The sequence below is a fragment of the Megascapheus bottae genome, chromosome 11, assembly GCF_031878675.1.
Source record: "Megascapheus bottae isolate mThoBot1 chromosome 11, mThoBot2.hap1, whole genome shotgun sequence".
NCBI lineage: Eukaryota > Metazoa > Chordata > Mammalia > Rodentia > Geomyidae > Megascapheus > Megascapheus bottae.
This window is the reverse complement of record NC_143519.1, coordinates 57,861,864-57,879,995: the sequence shown is the minus strand read 5'-3', so window position 1 is coordinate 57,879,995 and position 18,132 is coordinate 57,861,864. Positions and strand designations below refer to the sequence as shown.

The 18,132-nt window shown below is 41.2% G+C and overlaps 1 protein-coding gene across 3 annotated transcripts in view; it reads right to left on the bottom strand.

The window, feature by feature from the left end:
• Window positions 1–5,016: 5,016 nt before the first annotated feature.
• Usp12 (ubiquitin specific peptidase 12) overlaps window positions 5,017–18,132 on the bottom strand; it is an 87,740-nt gene continuing 74,624 nt past the window's right edge. For all 3 annotated transcript variants that reach the window (XM_090342348.1, XM_090342347.1, XM_090342346.1), the window contains exons 5-9: window positions 17,253–17,329; window positions 17,058–17,141; window positions 9,952–10,149; window positions 8,944–9,022; window positions 5,017–7,317 (exon numbers count right to left, since the gene is read on the bottom strand). In XM_090342348.1, the coding sequence (XP_090198474.1) occupies window positions 7,216–7,317; window positions 8,944–9,022; window positions 9,952–10,149; window positions 17,058–17,141; window positions 17,253–17,329 (540 nt within the window). In that variant the 3' untranslated portion in view covers window positions 5,017–7,215. The remainder of the gene's footprint in view (window positions 7,318–8,943; window positions 9,023–9,951; window positions 10,150–17,057; window positions 17,142–17,252; window positions 17,330–18,132) is intronic.

The following is an 18,132-nucleotide window of genomic DNA, read 5'->3' as shown; positions in this document are numbered from 1 at the left end:
TGGCTGACAATAGGGAAAGGAACCCCACTGGTCGTTATTCCATATAAAAGGGCTGCAGTGTGTGCTATGTTGCTCCCTGCTCCTGTTTTGTCTGTAGTAACACCAGATTGAGACACCTCCATAAGGGAATACTGACATATGGCTGTGAATCTCTCTTCCACGAGATCCTGGAAAACACCTGAATCTCCTCCCAATGTGGTAACTGCGACACTTCTAGGGCCCAGAATCTCTGCCCATCTTTACTCTTTCTTCCATCTTGTCCTGGCTCTGAATTGTGGGGAGAGGGCAAAACCAAAACACTTTTGCTAAGTGAATATCCCTGTATTCCCTCTACGTGACAAACTTCCACAATGTCATGAGAATGTCATACCAAGCATCACAAGCAGTGTGTGTGTGTGTGTGTGTGTTGTGGTAGTGGGCTTGAACTCAGAACCTGGGCATTATCTTAGTTTTATTGCTCAAGGCTGGCATTCTCTTGGAGCCACACCTCCCCTTCCAGCTCTCTGGTATTTAAATGACATAATCTGAGCTTTATGAACTTTCCTGCACAGGCTGGCTTTGAGCTGTGATCCTCAAACCTCTTGCCTCCTAAGCAGCTAGGATTAGAGACATGAGCCACCAACTCACTGGTCCAAAAGGCTTGGAAAGATAGCCAGAGCTTTATTTCCCCCACGGCCCCTGCTCTTCTTGTATTCCCCTTGACACCCCTCCCAGGCAGACAGGGAGGCTATCTCACTTTGTAAGGAAGTTCATAAAAATACCATTCACATGGGGCCTGGAGTTTGGCCTAGTGGTTAAAGTGCTTGCCTGGCATGCACAAGGACCCGGGTTCAATTCCTTGGTACCACATATATAGAAAAAAGCCGGAAGTGGTGCTGAGGCTCAAGTGGTAGAGCTCTAGCCTTGAGAAAGTCCAAGGACAGTGCTCAGGCCCTGAGTTCATGGCCCAGGACTGGCAAAAAAACCTAAAACAACAACAACAAAAAAATACCATTCACTTTGCTTCCTGGGGCCACTTCCTCTCGAAATCCCTGTCCACTTGTACCTCCTCCCCCAAGATGGACTCCACGGAGTTCTCATAAAAAGGTCCATCAACACCTCAGGTATAGCTGTCTGCAAACAGTCCAGCTGCTTGAAAACCGTGAGTTGCCCCACCCTGAAGGCCCTGGCCTTCTAGTTCCTTACCTGGGGCCCTGGAATCCAGGAGCAGACAAGCAGTTCCTGCTGTGTCCTGGTCCAGAAAGCCTATGATCATAATCAGCTTACTATCAAACAGAATTCAATTTTAGTTCATCAGGCAGCCTTGTTCTATGGAAAACTGATGTCAACCCACTCATATTTCCTAATGTCAGGATGTCATCTAGATACCTACGAAACACCATGCTTAGACATTGAACCACCTTTAAATAAAGCACCCGTCGTGTACACACTAAAATGAATGCTCATGAGGATATCTAATGTATTTTCCTTGACAATCTCACTAGAGTATCAAAAGACAATGCACAGTATTCTGGAAGTGGGGAGGCTTCCTGAGAGTATTGAAAGGGATGGCTCACTTCCAAGTGACCAGAACCCACAGCACACATGGGTGGAACCCCAGTAAGAAACCTAACATAAGGCTGGGAGTCTGGCCTAGTGGTACAGTGCTTGCCTAGCATGCACGAAGATCCAGTTCAATTCCTCCATACCACATATATAGAAAAGGCTGGAAGTGGTTCCGTGGCTCAAGTAGTAGAGTCTAGCCTTGAAAAAGTATAAGGGCAGTGTCCAGGCACTGAGTTCAAGCCCTAGGACTGGCAAAACAACAACAACAACAACAAAACAACCCTAACAGAAAAGGAAATTAAGTTGTGTACCATAGTTCACTTCTAGAATCCTAACTACTCAGGAGGTTGAGATCTGAGGATCGAGGTTCAGAGCCAGCTGGGGCATTAAAGCCTATGAGACTCTTGTCTCCAATTAACCACCAGAAAGCCAGAAGTTTTAGTCTTGAGTAAAAAAGCTCAGAGACAGTGCCCAGGCCCCTAGTTCAAGCCCTATCCTAGTACAAAAAAAATCTTACTAGGAAAGTGGAGGCAAGAAGCAGGAAAATTATGAATTGGAGGTCAGTATGTGTCTGATAGCAGCCCTGAGCAAATAGAGGAAAAAAAGAAATCTGGGTGTCAAGAGCTCATGCTTATAACCCTAGCTAATCAGGAGGCTGAAACCTAGATCAAGGCTCAAAGCCTGAAAAGCCTAAGAAGACTACTCCAATTAACCAGCAAAATGCCAGACTGGAGGTATGGTTCAAGTAGTAGAGCACTGACTGACCAAGAAAGCACAAAGCCCTTAACTCAAACCCTGGTACTGGTGTGCATGCACGTATGCATGCACACGCACATGTATAAATTCTGCACATGTGCCAATCTTGAAAAGTTTATGCAAAGTTCCACCTGAGGCACAAAACCAAATTCACAGAGAGGTAACACAAGGTCGAATGCAAGCTATCCCAAGACTAGGGTGGTGGTGGCAATGACAAGGGAATGAATGGCTCATGGCTGAAAGCTACACACATGGTGATTGTCCTTAGTGTCATTTCATTGGACACTCCAAAATAGTACCTATTTACCACAATAACAAAAATATAGGTCCAAGATGTTGGCATTGAAACTGTATCTGATTCTTGCCATGTGAGGGACTCTGGGAAAACTGCTTTGACTCATGAAGAGCTACAGAAACTTCTCTGGTAAAATGAGGACACTACTACTTCAGAGGTGCTGCTGTTGAGCCCAGCATCAGAAGAAGTAGGAGACACAGCTGTCTCTCAGAAAAGATGGGCTCTTACTTTAGCAGCTCTAAAGACAATCCGAGATAAAACTTCTCACAGGAAACAGGGATTAAAAAGAGGCCTGAACTCTGGTAATGAACTTGGGGGATAGTCTTGGCTTTTCAACAGTTTATGATACTCTATAATATACATGATTTCATTTACTAAAAATTCAATATGGAGTGAGATACAGACTTAGCAAATGCCATCCTGAGTCTCCGTTGGTAGACTGGCTCACTTGTTGCTGGGTTTATCCTGAGAACACTCTTCAAGGATGTGAATAAACAAAAGTGCGTTCAGAGCAGGCTCGAGAGACTAGTCTTTGAATACAAAGGTCGGTATTGAACAGGATGCTTGCTGGAGAAGGGTGGTCTATAGGTAATGGCAGCAGGAGTAACAATTCGAGTTACTCAAAAATTAAAACTGGCTCCAGGTAATCAAGGGCAGATTTTACTAGAGCAATTAATACAATGTTAAGGATACATAGTACGTTTAAAAAAAAAAGTAGCCTATATTTGCTGTCCAACAGCCTATGGTTGTAAATGCAAACACCAAAGCTGGGGAGTGTTTGAAAGGTATGCCCCTACATAAATTCAAATTTGGATGTGAAGTAGCCCAGCCCCTCAATGTCCCCTGTTGTTGAAGGCTTGGGTGTTAGCCAGTGGTGCTGCAAGTGGTGCTGCCGAGTAGGCAGAAACTACAGAAAACTATACTGGGACCGTTTATACTTCCTGGCTGTCCCATGGTGAGCTGCTCCTCTGCTCTCAGGCCTCCTCCCCTAAAAGCTCTGATGCCCAGCGCTCTAGGCCTGCTGTGTTGCCTCTCCATAAGTCTATAAGGAATGAAGCCAAGCTGAAAATGAATGAAGCCAACTGAAAGCCATGAAAACATAGCCCCAGGATTTCTTCTCTTACGTGATAATTAAATGCAGGCACATAAAGAACATTGTTGTACACACATATGATGCTGTTCTATAGTAAAATCTCTTTGGATATCAAAAGAATAATTTAGTCAGGAAGTAGTGTCTCACACTTGTAATCCTAGCTATTCAGGAGGCTGAGATCTGAGGATCCTGGTCCAAAGCCAGCCAGGCACAAAAGTGAATTAGACTCTTATCACCAATTAACTACCAAAAGACCAGAAGTAGAGTTCTGGCACACTAGCTAAAAGACAGGCAAAGTTCAAGGGCAGTACCCAGGTCTTGAGTTCAAGCCCCAGGACAGGCACAGGCATGTGCATGCATGCTCCCCACCCTCCACAAATGTACATAAAAAAGTAGCAGCACAATAGTTAAAATCTATACTTTCCCATGTGCAAATATGTTTTAAGCAAAAAGAGGAAAAGACACTTAAAACACACAAGCACAAATAAACCAACTTTAATAGATATTATTTTGTATTTATATAGCGCCTTCTTCAAGATTCTTAAATGCTTTACAGACATTATCTCTAATTAATCCCCACAACAACCCTGTGAGGTAGGTATTACTCCCATTTTACAAGACAGGGAGACTGAAGCACAGAGAGGTTAAGTGACTTGCCCAAGGTCACACAGTTAAGTTCACTGAAGAGCCAGGACTCAGCGCCTTAGCCTCCCAGCTCCCAGCCAAATACCTCATGACAGAATCTTCAATGAAAAGTATCTTTAAAGAAAGTATCAAGAGTAGTATGTTATGAAAATGAAGTCTTTCTACTGCCACCAAGGAAAGAAAGAAAGAAAAAAAAAACAACCTATATTGATGGTTGAGGCCAGAAGACCCATAGAGAACATTTCCTTTCTTCCCTTTCTAAAGCCTCCTGACCCCTGTCTTACGTAAAATTTCCAAGACAGAAGTCATGTGACTTAGAAGCAGGACATAATTATTCTTAGAATATTTACTTTTAGTTAACGATAATTCATAGAAACTCTTATTCCAATATACAAAATATGGGACCACTTATCCCAACAAACATGTACACAGTTATACAGCAATCAGCCTCATTTACAACCCGAACCTGCCGCTCACTCCATCATAGCCCCAAACAGGCGCCCTGAGGAATGCTCTCTGCCCGGGCCACTGTTCTTCCTTACTATACCCCCCACCCACCCCCACCCTGTATGTTTTAAAACTATACTGAGTTTCTGATAAAATTCGAAATGTTTTCCTTAGATCCATCATCACTAAGAGTAAAAAGTCAATTTAGAACCATAGCCCCACTGTCCCTCCCCTGATGAGTCTTACTGTGAAACAGAATGGGTGAGCGCAGTGCAACCACCACACAACTCCATGCCAATGCTAGGTAGAACCTGCTGCCCAAATATGACACTGAACTTGGTCTTTTCTGCATGGTTTTCTAAAATGCAAAAATGTACAAATAAACACAACACACTATTTCTATTCTGTACCTTTATGCCAATGACTTCATTTAGGTTTCTTACACACGTCATCGCCTGTGTCTCACTTAACCTTTTCTTGCTCTGCCCACAGCTGCAAGGACACAGCTGGACATTGCAAGACATCTGGTGCAGGCCAAGCAAGGTGACCGCCCTGACTCCTCACTTTCTTGGTTGGGATTCTCCTGTTAGGATTCAATGCTGCTGGGAGATCAGGCACACCGTGCAGGATTTGTACAAAACAATTCCAGCCAGGGCAAGGCTTAACACTCTCTTGTAAGAATAAATTGGTTGAGATATCATATTTTTCTCCTAGTACAGCTGGCTAAGCAGCCCAATGAGCTAGTGACCCTGTTAAAGATCTGGTTATGGAACAAATAGGTGAAGTCATTTCCTGAGCTAAAAGATACAGATAATGAATGTTACTAATAGCAGCAGCACACACACAAAAAAACATTCTTTGTGTTGTTTTCCATAGTCCACAGTTTTAACAAAATACCTTTAGATAACTAACAAAAAATAACTGCAAAATTCTGATAGAGACCTGATTGCTACTTTTTAAAATATGATTTTTCAGTTACCTTTTATGAGTTACACTTGGCCACTGTCAGACCACTTTACTGGTGCACAGTAACTGTAATGCTTTACATACATCTCTCAAACCCTCAGTGGAATGAAGTCCTAAATATGAATTGTAATCTCTCAACACCCTTCCGACTGCATCTGTAAACTCAGAGGGGGAAGAATTACTTGTGTTTTAGATGTCTGGTCTACTTCAATTCAAAATGTTATCTTCAAAAGGTTTTTGGCTACTACCTGGAAGGTTTTATGATACATACATGACTTCTTTCCAAGGTAAAATAAAAAGACATCTGAAAATAATGTAACTGTAATGACATTAATTTGCCAAGCATGGTTCACCTTGAACATTAGAGTAATTATGGATTCTAAAGATGGTGTGCCACCACTGCACCAGATTTTCTTTTTAGCATTCCAACAATTACAGGGAATTTTTGAATTTTTTTTTCATTTTAGTGAAATTAAAGCTGAATAAAGTATCTGATTTTCAAGCTATGATAAAAGAACACCTACTTAGCCAGAGATATCAGTTCCTCCTGAAAAAAAACAGTATTTACTTCTTTTCATTGCAATTTTTCTCATGGTTACCTTAGTGATTTCAGATAGAATTAAAAATCCACCTTAAAAAGAGAAACACAACAAAAGGACTACTTAAGATGACAAAACTACTAAAAATATCCTAAAATTTACGGACAAAATCATGGGCACTTCATACAATACTTAGACTCTATCAGTTTTAAGTAAAATAAATAAGGAAAAAATTATAATTACAAAGCCAGTCTTTCCCCTTGGGGAAACAAAAAGCCACTTTTGACCAATTGTTCCCTACATATACATATACTGTATATTATTATAAGCTTCTTCAGAGAAGCAAAACATATTTGTCTTCCTGACACTGGATTCTAGTATTTGTTAGTGTGTGTGTGTGTGTGTGTGTGTGTGTGTGTGTGTGTGTGTGTTTTAAAACATCAGGAAGGCAACTGCAAGTGTTGGGCCCAAAAGTACTTCTGGTTTATGTTTGAAAAGACCACTGAATATGCCTTTACATATACTGAACACAGGCACCATTTATGCAGTGTGTTCGCATCATGTCCTTCCATTATCAATCAACTAGCACAGATTCCAATTTGTTTTCCTGCCCTCCCAAGGAATTCAAATCATTATTGGTGCAATTAATAAAAGAAAATGCGTGCCAATAACAAGAGGAGCTGGTATCTGATTTACTTTCTTCTATGGAACTGCACAGACAGCATGATACCTGAGCAAATAAATCAACTACCATGATAGGAAGGGCTCCTTAATCCAGTCTTTGCTTTATTGTGTGCAAAGTGTGCTACTGCCCCCTGAGCTTCCTGCATGTCTCTTTTCATGAGAAATCAGTGCTTGAGTGCTTGATCCTTTCCATAATAACCAGAGAAGAAATGAGGCAGGAAGTATCTCTTCATCACAGTTCTCCCTCAGTCCCGAGACTGATAGAAAAGGATGTAACCAGACTCAGAGTTCTTTGAGATATCTGATGTCAACCCGTAGAATTCTTCAATAGCTTGTGCATCTATTTTCTGTGAGATAAAATGCAAATATTAGTACACCAAAACGGCTCACATTAAAAAGAAGTGACAATATCAGGTACTGGCAAACAATTTCCTACATGGCCAATGGGAATGTGAGTGGTACAGTTCCTTTGGAAAAATGTTGAATACTTCCAAAGCCAAATAACTGCCCCCCACCACTGATCTAGAAATTTTACCTAGAGGTGTAGTTTGAACCTCTGATACACACCAATTGTCAATCACTTGGACCTGCAAGAATGACAACTACCAGTGGTCCAACCTAATGTAGAGTTAAGAAAAGTGAATGCATATATCCAACAGAAGACTTGCCCAGGAGGCCAGGAGTTTGGCCTAGTGGTAGAGCGTGTGTCTAGCATGCACAAAGTACTGGGTTCGATTCCTCAGTGCCACATACACAGAAAAAGCTGGAAGTGGTGCAGCTCAAGTGGAGGAGAGCTAACTTTGAGAAAGCCCAAGGACAATGCCCAGGCCCTGAGTTCAAGCTCCAGAACTGGCCAAAAAAAAAAAAAAAAGACTTGCACATATGGGCATTTTTTTCTTGATATTGACAAAAGCCCAAACTTCTACTACTACTAGCAATAATACATATAAAAGGCACTGTGTGAGTCTATTTATATTCAAACACAGACAAAATTTCTCACAATGATAAAAAAAATGTCAAAATAGTAGATTCCAAGATATGGAAGATAGATGTGAGTGCTGACCAAGTAAAAGGAGTAAGGGAGGCCACTCAGACACTGAAGATTCACTGCATCTTGATCTGGCTGGTTACAAATGTGTGTGTGTGTGTGTGTGTGTGTGTGTGTGTGTGTGTGTGTGTGACTTGTGTATGTGTACCTGTACGTGTATATACACATACACTCATGTGATTAAAATCTCAAGTTCTGAATAAAACTTCTTTGCCAGAGGTATATTAGACAGCTCAATAATGCTTTTTTTCAAAAAAAAGAAAGCCTTTAAAACAAAACAGCTGTGTGGGGCCGGGAGTTTGGCCTAGTGGTACCACATACATAGAAAAGCCAGAAGTGGTGCTGTGGTTCAAGTGGTAGAGCTCTAGCCTTAAGGAAATCCCAAGGACAGTGCTCAGGCCCTAAGTTCAGTACTCAGGACTGACAAAACAAAACCATCAATTGTTTTCTTGAAAGCATTCTCTTATTTCCTTTGGGTTTTTGCATATAAAGCAGGAATCAGATTACAATCTAATGACCCCGAATATATCAAATACTTATCATCAGCCATATATGAATGAGGGGGAAAAAAAGGAAAACATTCTTAAAAAAAAATGAAGTCATAAGCTGGGCACAATGACTCATGCCTGTAACTCTAGCTACTTAGGAGGCTGAGATCTGAGGATCATGGTTCAAAGCCAGCCTGGGCACTAAAAAGTGGTGAGACTCTTATCTTAAATTTATCACCAGAAAACTGTAAGTGGAGCTGAGGCTCAAGGAGTAGGGTAGTAGTAGCCTTGAGCTGAAGAGCTCAGGGACAACGCCCAGGCCGAGTTTAAGTCCTATGACCGAAGGGGGGTGGGGGGGGTGTGGAAGAAGTCATATATCAATGGGGGGAAAAGGGCAAATATACACAGAGCTTTAGAGAAATTAAAAAGCTACTTACTTCTACAATGTCATCATCAAACAACAACCAAAAATCATGACTCTTAACTATTGCAATATAATGGCCACGATTGGGACCACTGAAACAAAAGAAAAAATAAAACACATTAATCCTGCATGTTTAATTACATCATTTTCATACTTTACATTTCATCTTCTACTGAGACATAAAAAATGCCCTACCTGACATTTCCCCCCCAAAATTAAAGCAACTTTAATTTGAAATGGCATTTAATTTTAATATCAGGTAATTAAGTTTCCCAAAGTTAAGGGGAAAGAAATGAACACAGTGTTTTAGTGCTTTAAAACAAAATTCTAGGCAGTCAGTAAAGACTGTATGCACCCAATACAAGTTTTTATTACATAATGGCTTTAGTCTGAAATTTTTATTTTACAAATTTAAACACACACACACACACACACACACACACACACACACACACACACACACACACACACACACACACACACACACACACACACACACACACACCTGGCCAGGTACCAGTGGCTCATACCTAATCCTGACTATTCAGGAAGTGATACATGAGGATAGCAGTTCAAAGTTAGCTCAGGCAAGAAAGTATCTAATGACCCCTTATTTCCAATTAACTGGCCCCAAAAGCAAGCTAGAAGTGAAGCCTTAAGTGCTAGAGTGGTAGGTAGTGTGGCACAAAAAGGATAGACTACCCAGGCCTTGACTTCAAGCTCCAGGATGGGCATTAAAGAAAACAAAAAATGTATCCCTGGTGTGATGTGATTAAACAGGCTTACTACTTGAGAGGCCACAGTAGGACGATTCTAAGCTAGAAAGTGAGTTCCAGAGAAAGTGAGATCCAGCCTGGTTATGGTTACATGGTTGCCAGTTTCAACAACCATGCAACACCAATTAAATTTCAAACACCATGCAACATCAATGACATTTAAACCAACACCCCAGAAGCTCTCCACTGGAACCACTCATGAACACACTGTTCCATTCACTACAGTGTCCCAGTGCCACAATTACCTTCCACAGTGAACCACAACAGCGACAAGGTCATACATTCTGTCAGGATTGGTTGCATCTCCTGAAGTGTTAAATAGTCGGAGTTCTAAAGGGAAAACTACCCGGTATGAAAGTTTTGTATATCGATGAAGTTGATCCATATATTTAAATCTCTTCAGGTGGAGAGCTAGAATCATGGGCAGTTTCTTAACTTTCATCCTATTAAAAATAAAGATGAAAACAAAATTTTATCCACTGTGTCCTCAAAGAATGATTAAACTCAGCCAATAAACAACTACTTAATGATCCGTTTTTGTGATAGCCCAGCACTGCCCAGTTTTGCATATTTTTCATTCACATCAATCTATTATTTTTATAAGCACAAAAAATTCTAAACATTAAATCTACTTACCTCAAGTCACATAATCTGACATAGGACTCAATAGGCTCCAAGACAAATGGATGGCACCAGGCCTTTATCAAGAAATCTGTGTTTTGGGCCAGTAGCGTGGTAGAATGCTTGCACAAAGTCCTGGGTTCTACTCCTCTGTACCACATACACAGGAAAAGCCAGAAGTGGTGCTCAAGTGGCAGAGCACTAGCTTTGAGAAAGCCCAAGGACAGTGCCCAGTCCCTGAGTTCAAACCCCAGGACTGGCAGGAAAAGTCTGTGTTTTACAAACACAGATTCCTTCTTATAAGAAGAAATGTGATACCAACAAAGTAGTGAAGGAAAAATGGGTTCCTTAAAGAAGTCAATTCCTCTGGAAGTTAAAAAGTAGAGACTAGAACACATATGCCTTATCAACATATTATAATACCAAGAAAGATTAACAATGGGAGACTGAAACAAGCTAAGTATCAAACAAAGATCAATCAGTGCAGGCTGTTTGCCAGGAATAACAAATATGAATGGCAGTTCAAAAAGGAACAAAATAGTGTGGTAACTCAAGTGTTTGGTTTTTACCTGTGAAACACGGGCAGCCATTTATATTCTAGTAATCTTTCTTAGATTCTTACTTCCACTCTGACCATCTGTTCTCACAGGATGGAGAATGCTCCACCATAAGGGCCAGGGAATCACATGGTACAAGACAAGGCGGATCTATGTGCTTCTTGTCAGACTCCTGTCTGCCTGTATCTGTAATTCTGTATTGCCTGTAATGATGTGAGAATATCCAAATGGCCCTTGGCAGAACCTGTGAGATTCAGCTCAAATGATAATTCTCTATAATCATTTATCAACATTTAACAGGTTCACTTCATAATGTCAAGCGGTTCCACAGCACACACACACAAAGAACAAAATATCAAATGATTTCTTTTCTTCATTTATAATTTGAACTCTGGACAAGTACAAACTCTCTTCTCTGTTTCTATTCCTCTACAGGCATTCTGCCTGGTGCATACTTGCCAAATGCTGCAAAACTGAATTGAATGCAACTTTCCAAGAGGGGCGGGGAATGAGAGAGGAGTGGGGAAGTCTCCAATAGTATATTACATCCCCATTCTTAAACATTTTAGTGAGTTGCTTAAATTCCTAAAATGTTTATCATGCAACTATAAATAATATGGACTTTGAAAAAGAGTGGTCAAAATAGAAGTAAACTGCTGGGCGTGGTGGCTCACACCTGTAATCCTAGCTACTCAGGAGGCTAAGATCTGAGGATCATGGTTCAAAGCCAGACTGGGTACTACAAAGCCCTTGAGATTCTTATCTCCAATTAATCACAGAAAACCAGAAGTGGCACTGTGGCTCAAAGGGTAGGGCAGAAGGCTTCAACTGAAGAGCTCAGGGACAATGCCCAGGCCAACAGGTAGGGTGGTAGCCTTGAGCTGAAGCACTCAGGGACAGCGCTCAGGCCCAGAGTTCAAGTCCCACAACCGACAAAAAAAAAAAGCAAATTTCAATCCTTGAAGCAAACTAGCAATATAAATTGACAGTCCTTAAGGTCTATTTTAGTAATTCTATTCAAAATTAAGCATAACATTTCAAATATAGCAAGAGAGAATCCAACTTCTAAGAATTACTTTATATATGAAGACTCCTTACTAGTCAATCAACAGAAAATGTTTATAAAATGAACTTCAGACATTGATGAAAGTTTCTAGTTAGTACATTTCTAAGTTAAAGGAAGGCTAGATATAACCATATAATAATTCACCATACCAGTGACTAAACTGACACAGAGTTGCTACAACTCTCTCTCTCTCTCCCTCCCCCCTCCCCCCCTCTCTCTCATCCTGGGACTTGAACTCAGGGACTGGGCACTGATTGTGGACACTTTTTGCTCAAGGCTAGCATTCTGCCACTTGAACCACAGCACCATTTCTGGCTTTTTCTGGGTATATGGTACTGAAGAATGGAACCCAGGGATTCGTGCATGCTAGGAGAGCACTCTAGCCCTACAACACACTCTCTAAAGGTCAACAAAATATCCTTTGAAAACTTCCAACAGAGGAGTGTGAACAATACTGATCATAAAATGATTGTCCTGACACTGTCTAAATGATAATGCAAAAAGCAGGTCTGATCAGAAAACACATGAAGATAAAGGAAGATTACCTGGCTGGGATCTCCTCAAAGGAAAACAGCTACTAGAGAAAGTAAATGCCCACAGGGATAAACATGAGACTGTCAAACTTATTTTTTTTAATGTATATTTTAAAGATGATGAGAGACTAGTTCAAACCAAAATCCTCTGGCATAGAGAGAAAAAAACTGTTTAGATGACTTTATAAAGATACATGGAGGGCTGGGAGTTTGGCCTAATAGTAGAGTGCTTATCTAACATGCATGAAGAACCAGGTTTGATTCCTCAGTACCACATACATAGAAAAAGCCAGAAATGGTGCTGTGGCTCAAGTGTTAGAGCTCTAGCCTTGAGAAAGTCCAAGGACAGTGCTCAGGGCCTAAGTTCAAGCAAAAAAGAAGATACACGCAAAGAATGTGAAATTAATTATTTTGCAGCAGGTCTGAGAAGTTACTTTCAGCTCAAACTTGTAGTCCTTCTACTTAAGAGGTTGAGATCTGAGAACTGCATCTCAACTAGCCCAGGCTTCTGTGAGATTCTTACCTCCAACTGACCAGGGGGGAAAAAAAGCCAGAAGTGGATCTGTGGTCCAGCCTCAGCACAGGCACACACACGCAAAAATGTTTCCTGTTCCAAGCATGAACTCCACAATACAACAAAGAATTTATAGGTTTCTGGATTTTCCTTCGACTCAAACTTAGTGTGAAGATAAGCTGTATCATCGTCATTTTTTTGTAAAAATTTATTTTAAAATAAACTGATTAATTATGCATTCATCAGGCCCTCCTGGGTTCCATTCCTAGGACTATAAAACAAACCAAACAACTGGGTGCTGTAGCTCACACCTGTAATCCTAGCTACTCAGGAGGCTGAGATCTGAGGATCGCAGTTCAAAGCCGGCCAGGGCACTAAAGTCCATGAGACTCTTACCTCCAATTAACCACCAGAAAATAGGAAGTAGCACTGTGAATCAAGATGTAGGGCAGTAGCCTTGAGCCTAAAATTCATCTTAGGGACAGTGCCCTGGCCCAGAGTTCAAGCCCCACAATCCCCCTCCAAAAATTATCTTCTTTAAACTGGCTTATAATTTTTGGGGGAGGAGAGAGGGACTGGTATCTTGGCTTGAACTTAGGACCTAGTGCCTGCTCAGTGTGCTTTCTCGAGAAGCATTATACTTCACCCCCACCTCCACTGGAGCTTTATTTTATTTTATTTTTTTGGCCATTTCTATGGCTTGAACTCAGGGCCTGGGCACTGTCCTTGGGCTTTCTCAAGGCTAGTGCTCTACTACTTGAGCCACAGCACCAGTTCCAACTTTTTCTATGTATGTGGTACCAAGAAATCAAACCTGGGTCTTTATGCATGCTAGGCAAGCACTCTACCATGATGCCAAACTTCCAGCCCCATCCAGTCCATTTTCTTCCTGATTTACTGTAGAGGACAATCTCCTGGGGGAAGTTGAGCTATGAGTCATGTGAAAAAGCTAAGGAGTAGCACCCAGACACTAAGTTCATGCCACAGTACACAGACACACAGACACACACAGACACACACAGACACACAGACACAGACACAGACACACACACACACACACACAAATATCTCTTGGATTTTCTGCCTAGGATGACTTTTAATCCTGATCCTAGATCTCAGCCTTCTGGGTAACTAGGTTTACAGGTGTGAGCTACCAGTACACAGTTCAAAAAACATCTTTAAAGCAAATTTTCCTTTTTATTTTTCGTAGAGCTAAGGACTGAACTCAGGGCCTGGGCACTGTACCTGAGCTTCTTTTGCTCGAGGCTAACATTCTACAACTTGTGCCAAAGTGCCATTTCTGGCTTTTTCTGTTTATGTAGTACTGAGGAATGGAAAGCAGGGCTTCATGTATGCTAGGCTTGTACTCTATCATGAAGCCACATTCCCAGCCTCCATGATCTTTTGAACCAAGCTGTCTAACAAATTAGCTGTAGGACAAGTATAATGAGTCTTGCTAAGGGTGTGTGTGGAGGCCATGAAGGTGACTAAGTGGGATGTAGTCAAGAAGACGAGAGGGGAGAGCTTCATCTCCAGCTTGTGTCAAAATAACCAGGAAGAGTGGCCCACACTTGTAATTTCAGCTGTTTGAGAGCTGGAGATCAGGAGGACAGTGGATTCAGGGTCAGCTCAGGGAAGAAGTTCGTGAGACCTGCCATCATAACCACAGCTGGCTACAGTGGAATGTACCAATTATCCTGCTACACCAGTTCAGCATCAGAGAGAGAGTAGGCCTGCCCAAGCCAGAAAGAAAGAAAGGAAGGAAGGAAGGGAGGAAGGGAGGGAGGGAAGGAGAGAGAGAGAGAGAGAGAGAGAGAGAGAGAGAGAGAGAGAGAGAGAGAGAGAGAGAGAGAGAGAGAGAGAGAGAGAGAGACTAACAACTTCCCAAAACAGAGGTCTCTATCTCAATAAAAAATCTTGGGTGCAGTGGTGTGTCTCTGTTACCCCAGCTACAGGAAAGACTATGATACAGGCTGGCCTATGCAAAAAGTAAGAGCTGTATCGAAAGAAGGGCTGGGAACATGGCTTAGTGGTAGAGTACTTGCCTAGCATGCATGAAGCCCTGGGTTGGATTCTTCAGCACCACATAGACAGAAAAGCCAGAAGTGGTACTATGCCTCAAGTGGTAGAGTATTGGCAGAGTGCTAACCTTGAGCAAAAGAAGCTCAGGAACAGTGTCCAGGTACTGAGTTCAAGCCCCAAGATTGGCAAAAAAAACCCAAAACAACCCCCGCCCACCCAGGACCAAAGGTAGCTCCTGTGCACAAACTTAACAACTTACACTTAACACCTGGTTTCTTTCTGGGAGCCTGGGATTTAGTGCAGGCTAGGCAGAGGGTACCTCTGTGACTGGGTCCTGAGTTTGTATTGTCATTTCCCATGATGTTACTATAAGAGAGGAATTAAGTATCAGTGTGACTTCACTAGAAGAGTAACTCTTGGAAGCTTGCCTGGATTTGGGCTTGCTGACTGTGCTCTGTATCCTTTCCTTGTAATAAATCTTAGCTGTGTGCCTGGCTGACTACCAGGTCCTTCTAGGAAATCACTGAACCAGGCAGGCTCCAACACAGAGACACGCCATGGCTACGTGTTACTTAACAGCACCACTTTCACCAGATGACTTTCCGAGTCTAGTCATGAGAAAACTCAAACTCAAGGGACAGAATCACTAACCTAAGCTCCTCACTACTTACGATTAGTAAAGTTACAAAAGGACTGAGGAACTCTTCCCAATTTACAAGACATAAATACTAAATGTAATGTTTCTGAAATGAGCCCTCTCTTAGAAAGGAAATAATGAGAGTACGTTGTAACAGGAGAATGAGTCCTGAGGGAACAGTAGCATGTTATCATTACTGTCCTTACCTGGATGAATATGGGACCAGGAAAACTTCCCTGCTGAAAAGAAACATCTACTAACATCCAGAAATGGGCCCTCGTTTTATGAATGTACTTTCAAAATGCTTGAAAGGAAAACAGAGAGCATTCCTGACAATGTTCACACAAATTTTCTCTGAGCTGGAGACTAGTGCAAAACAAAAAGTAACACAATGATGATGGTGGCAGGTAGGAAGGTAGGTAGTGATAGTTTCATTTCTCGACAACAAAACCAGTCTTTATAATATACAAGGACATACAATAATTTCTATGTAAGAAGAGACTTACAGGGTGAAGGACCCTTTCTCCCTATCAAAAAAGGTCTAGGGCTGAGAACATCGCCTAGTGGTAGAGTGCTTGCCTAGCATCCACAAAGATCAGGGTTTGATTCCTCAGTACCCATACACAGAAAAGTTGGAAGTGGTGGCTCAAGTGGTAGAGCACTAGCCTTGAGAAAGCCCAAGGACAGTGCTTAGGCCCTGAGTTTAAGCTCCAGGACTGGCAAAAAAAAAAAAAGTTCTACAAATCACTAGGAAAGATATATCACTAGGAAAGCTTTAAAGCTAAGTATTTCATCTATTAATGATTATGTGACCTGAAGAAAATCACCTTAGGGTATATTTATTTTATTTTACTTTTGTCAGTCCTAGGACTTGATTTCTGGGCCTGGGTATCGTTCCTCAGCTCTTCAGCTCAAGGCTACCACCCTACCCCTTGAGCCACAGCACTACTTCCAGTTTTCTGATGGTTAAATGGAGATAAGAGTCTCACTAACTTTAGTGCCCACACTAGCTTTGAACTGTGATCCTCAGACCACAGCCTCCTGAGTAGCTAGGAATACAGGTGTAAGACATGGCGCCCAGCCTTTTTTTTTCTTTCCATATATATTTTATTGTAATTTATAGAAGAGTTACATTATATTCACCAGAGAGAAGGTACATTACTTCACATACATTGATACCCTTTCTCATGTCTTGGTCCCCATGCTTTTTTTTTTTTTAAATAAAGAAACATTGGGTAAAATATTATTTAGCTACTACTTAACAAGCCTCAAGTTTGTTAGGGATAAAACTGAAAGGTTTTACTTTGTGTTAACTTTCACAGATCATGTTCAGTTGGAAAAGCCCATCTTCAACCTCCATGACTGAAGACATTCTAACAAGTTTCAAAGGCACTAACTTACCGTTTGTGTGCTTCCTGCTTGCTGCGACACTCTTCACAGTAATATTTATATTCACTGCAGAGAGTTTCTGTGTTGCTAAAACCTCTGTGCAAAATTCAAAACACATTTATTTTATATTACCAGAAAAATCATGAATTCATTTCAAATATTCGAAATCAAAAGTAATTAAATTTCAAGGCAGATATTTTTGCATACCTTAAACAGTGCGTAATTGATGTGTTTTGTTCCACATCAACAGAAAGATCTAAAAAATCTTCATCTTTGCTGCTTATCTGTAAAAATAAGAGAATTATCTTTAATTTCTGTAAACATTAGGAACCATGGTTTGCAAATGGTAGAATTAAATGCCTTCTATCAGTAATATACAAGTAACTATTCTTCAAGATCACTTGATTTGATTATCAAAAGGACACTAAGTAGGTGTCCATAGTACAGATGTAAGACACCAATGTAAACACCTGACTATCACTGGCAAAGAGAGTATGAAGCAAGAACTTATACACCACCTACAGCGAATGAGAAGGCTTGACAAAGGACCTGTTTTACAATTTAGGAAAATAGTTCCATGGGTACCAGCAAGAGGCAGCTGAGCTAATGAGGGTGAAAGAGGATGGATACTACCAAAATGAATTGTTGCCAAAAAAAAAAAAAAAAAAAGCAATGAAACCTCCTGAAATTGTATTAGGAAGTGGGGAAGAAGGATGAGGTAAGAGGAAGGATAGGGTGGAATAATTGTAAACATAATATGAAAATACCACAATAAAATCTCCCCCCTGGCCAGCTAATGGGTGCTAAAAAAAACCCCAATAATTTAGCACCAAATGCCAAATTAATATCTATTTTTTTTCCATGCCAGTTCTGGGGCTTGAAGTTAGGGCCTGGCCACTGTCCCTAAGCTTTTTTGTGAAGGATAACACTCTATTACTTGTGCCACAGTGCCACTTCCGACTTTTCTGTGTATGTGGTACTGAGGAATCAGGGCTTCATGCATGCTCGGCAAGCACTCTACCATTAGGACACATTCCTAGTCCCCAAAATTAATATCTTATTTATAGCCTACCTATACCTGTCCCAA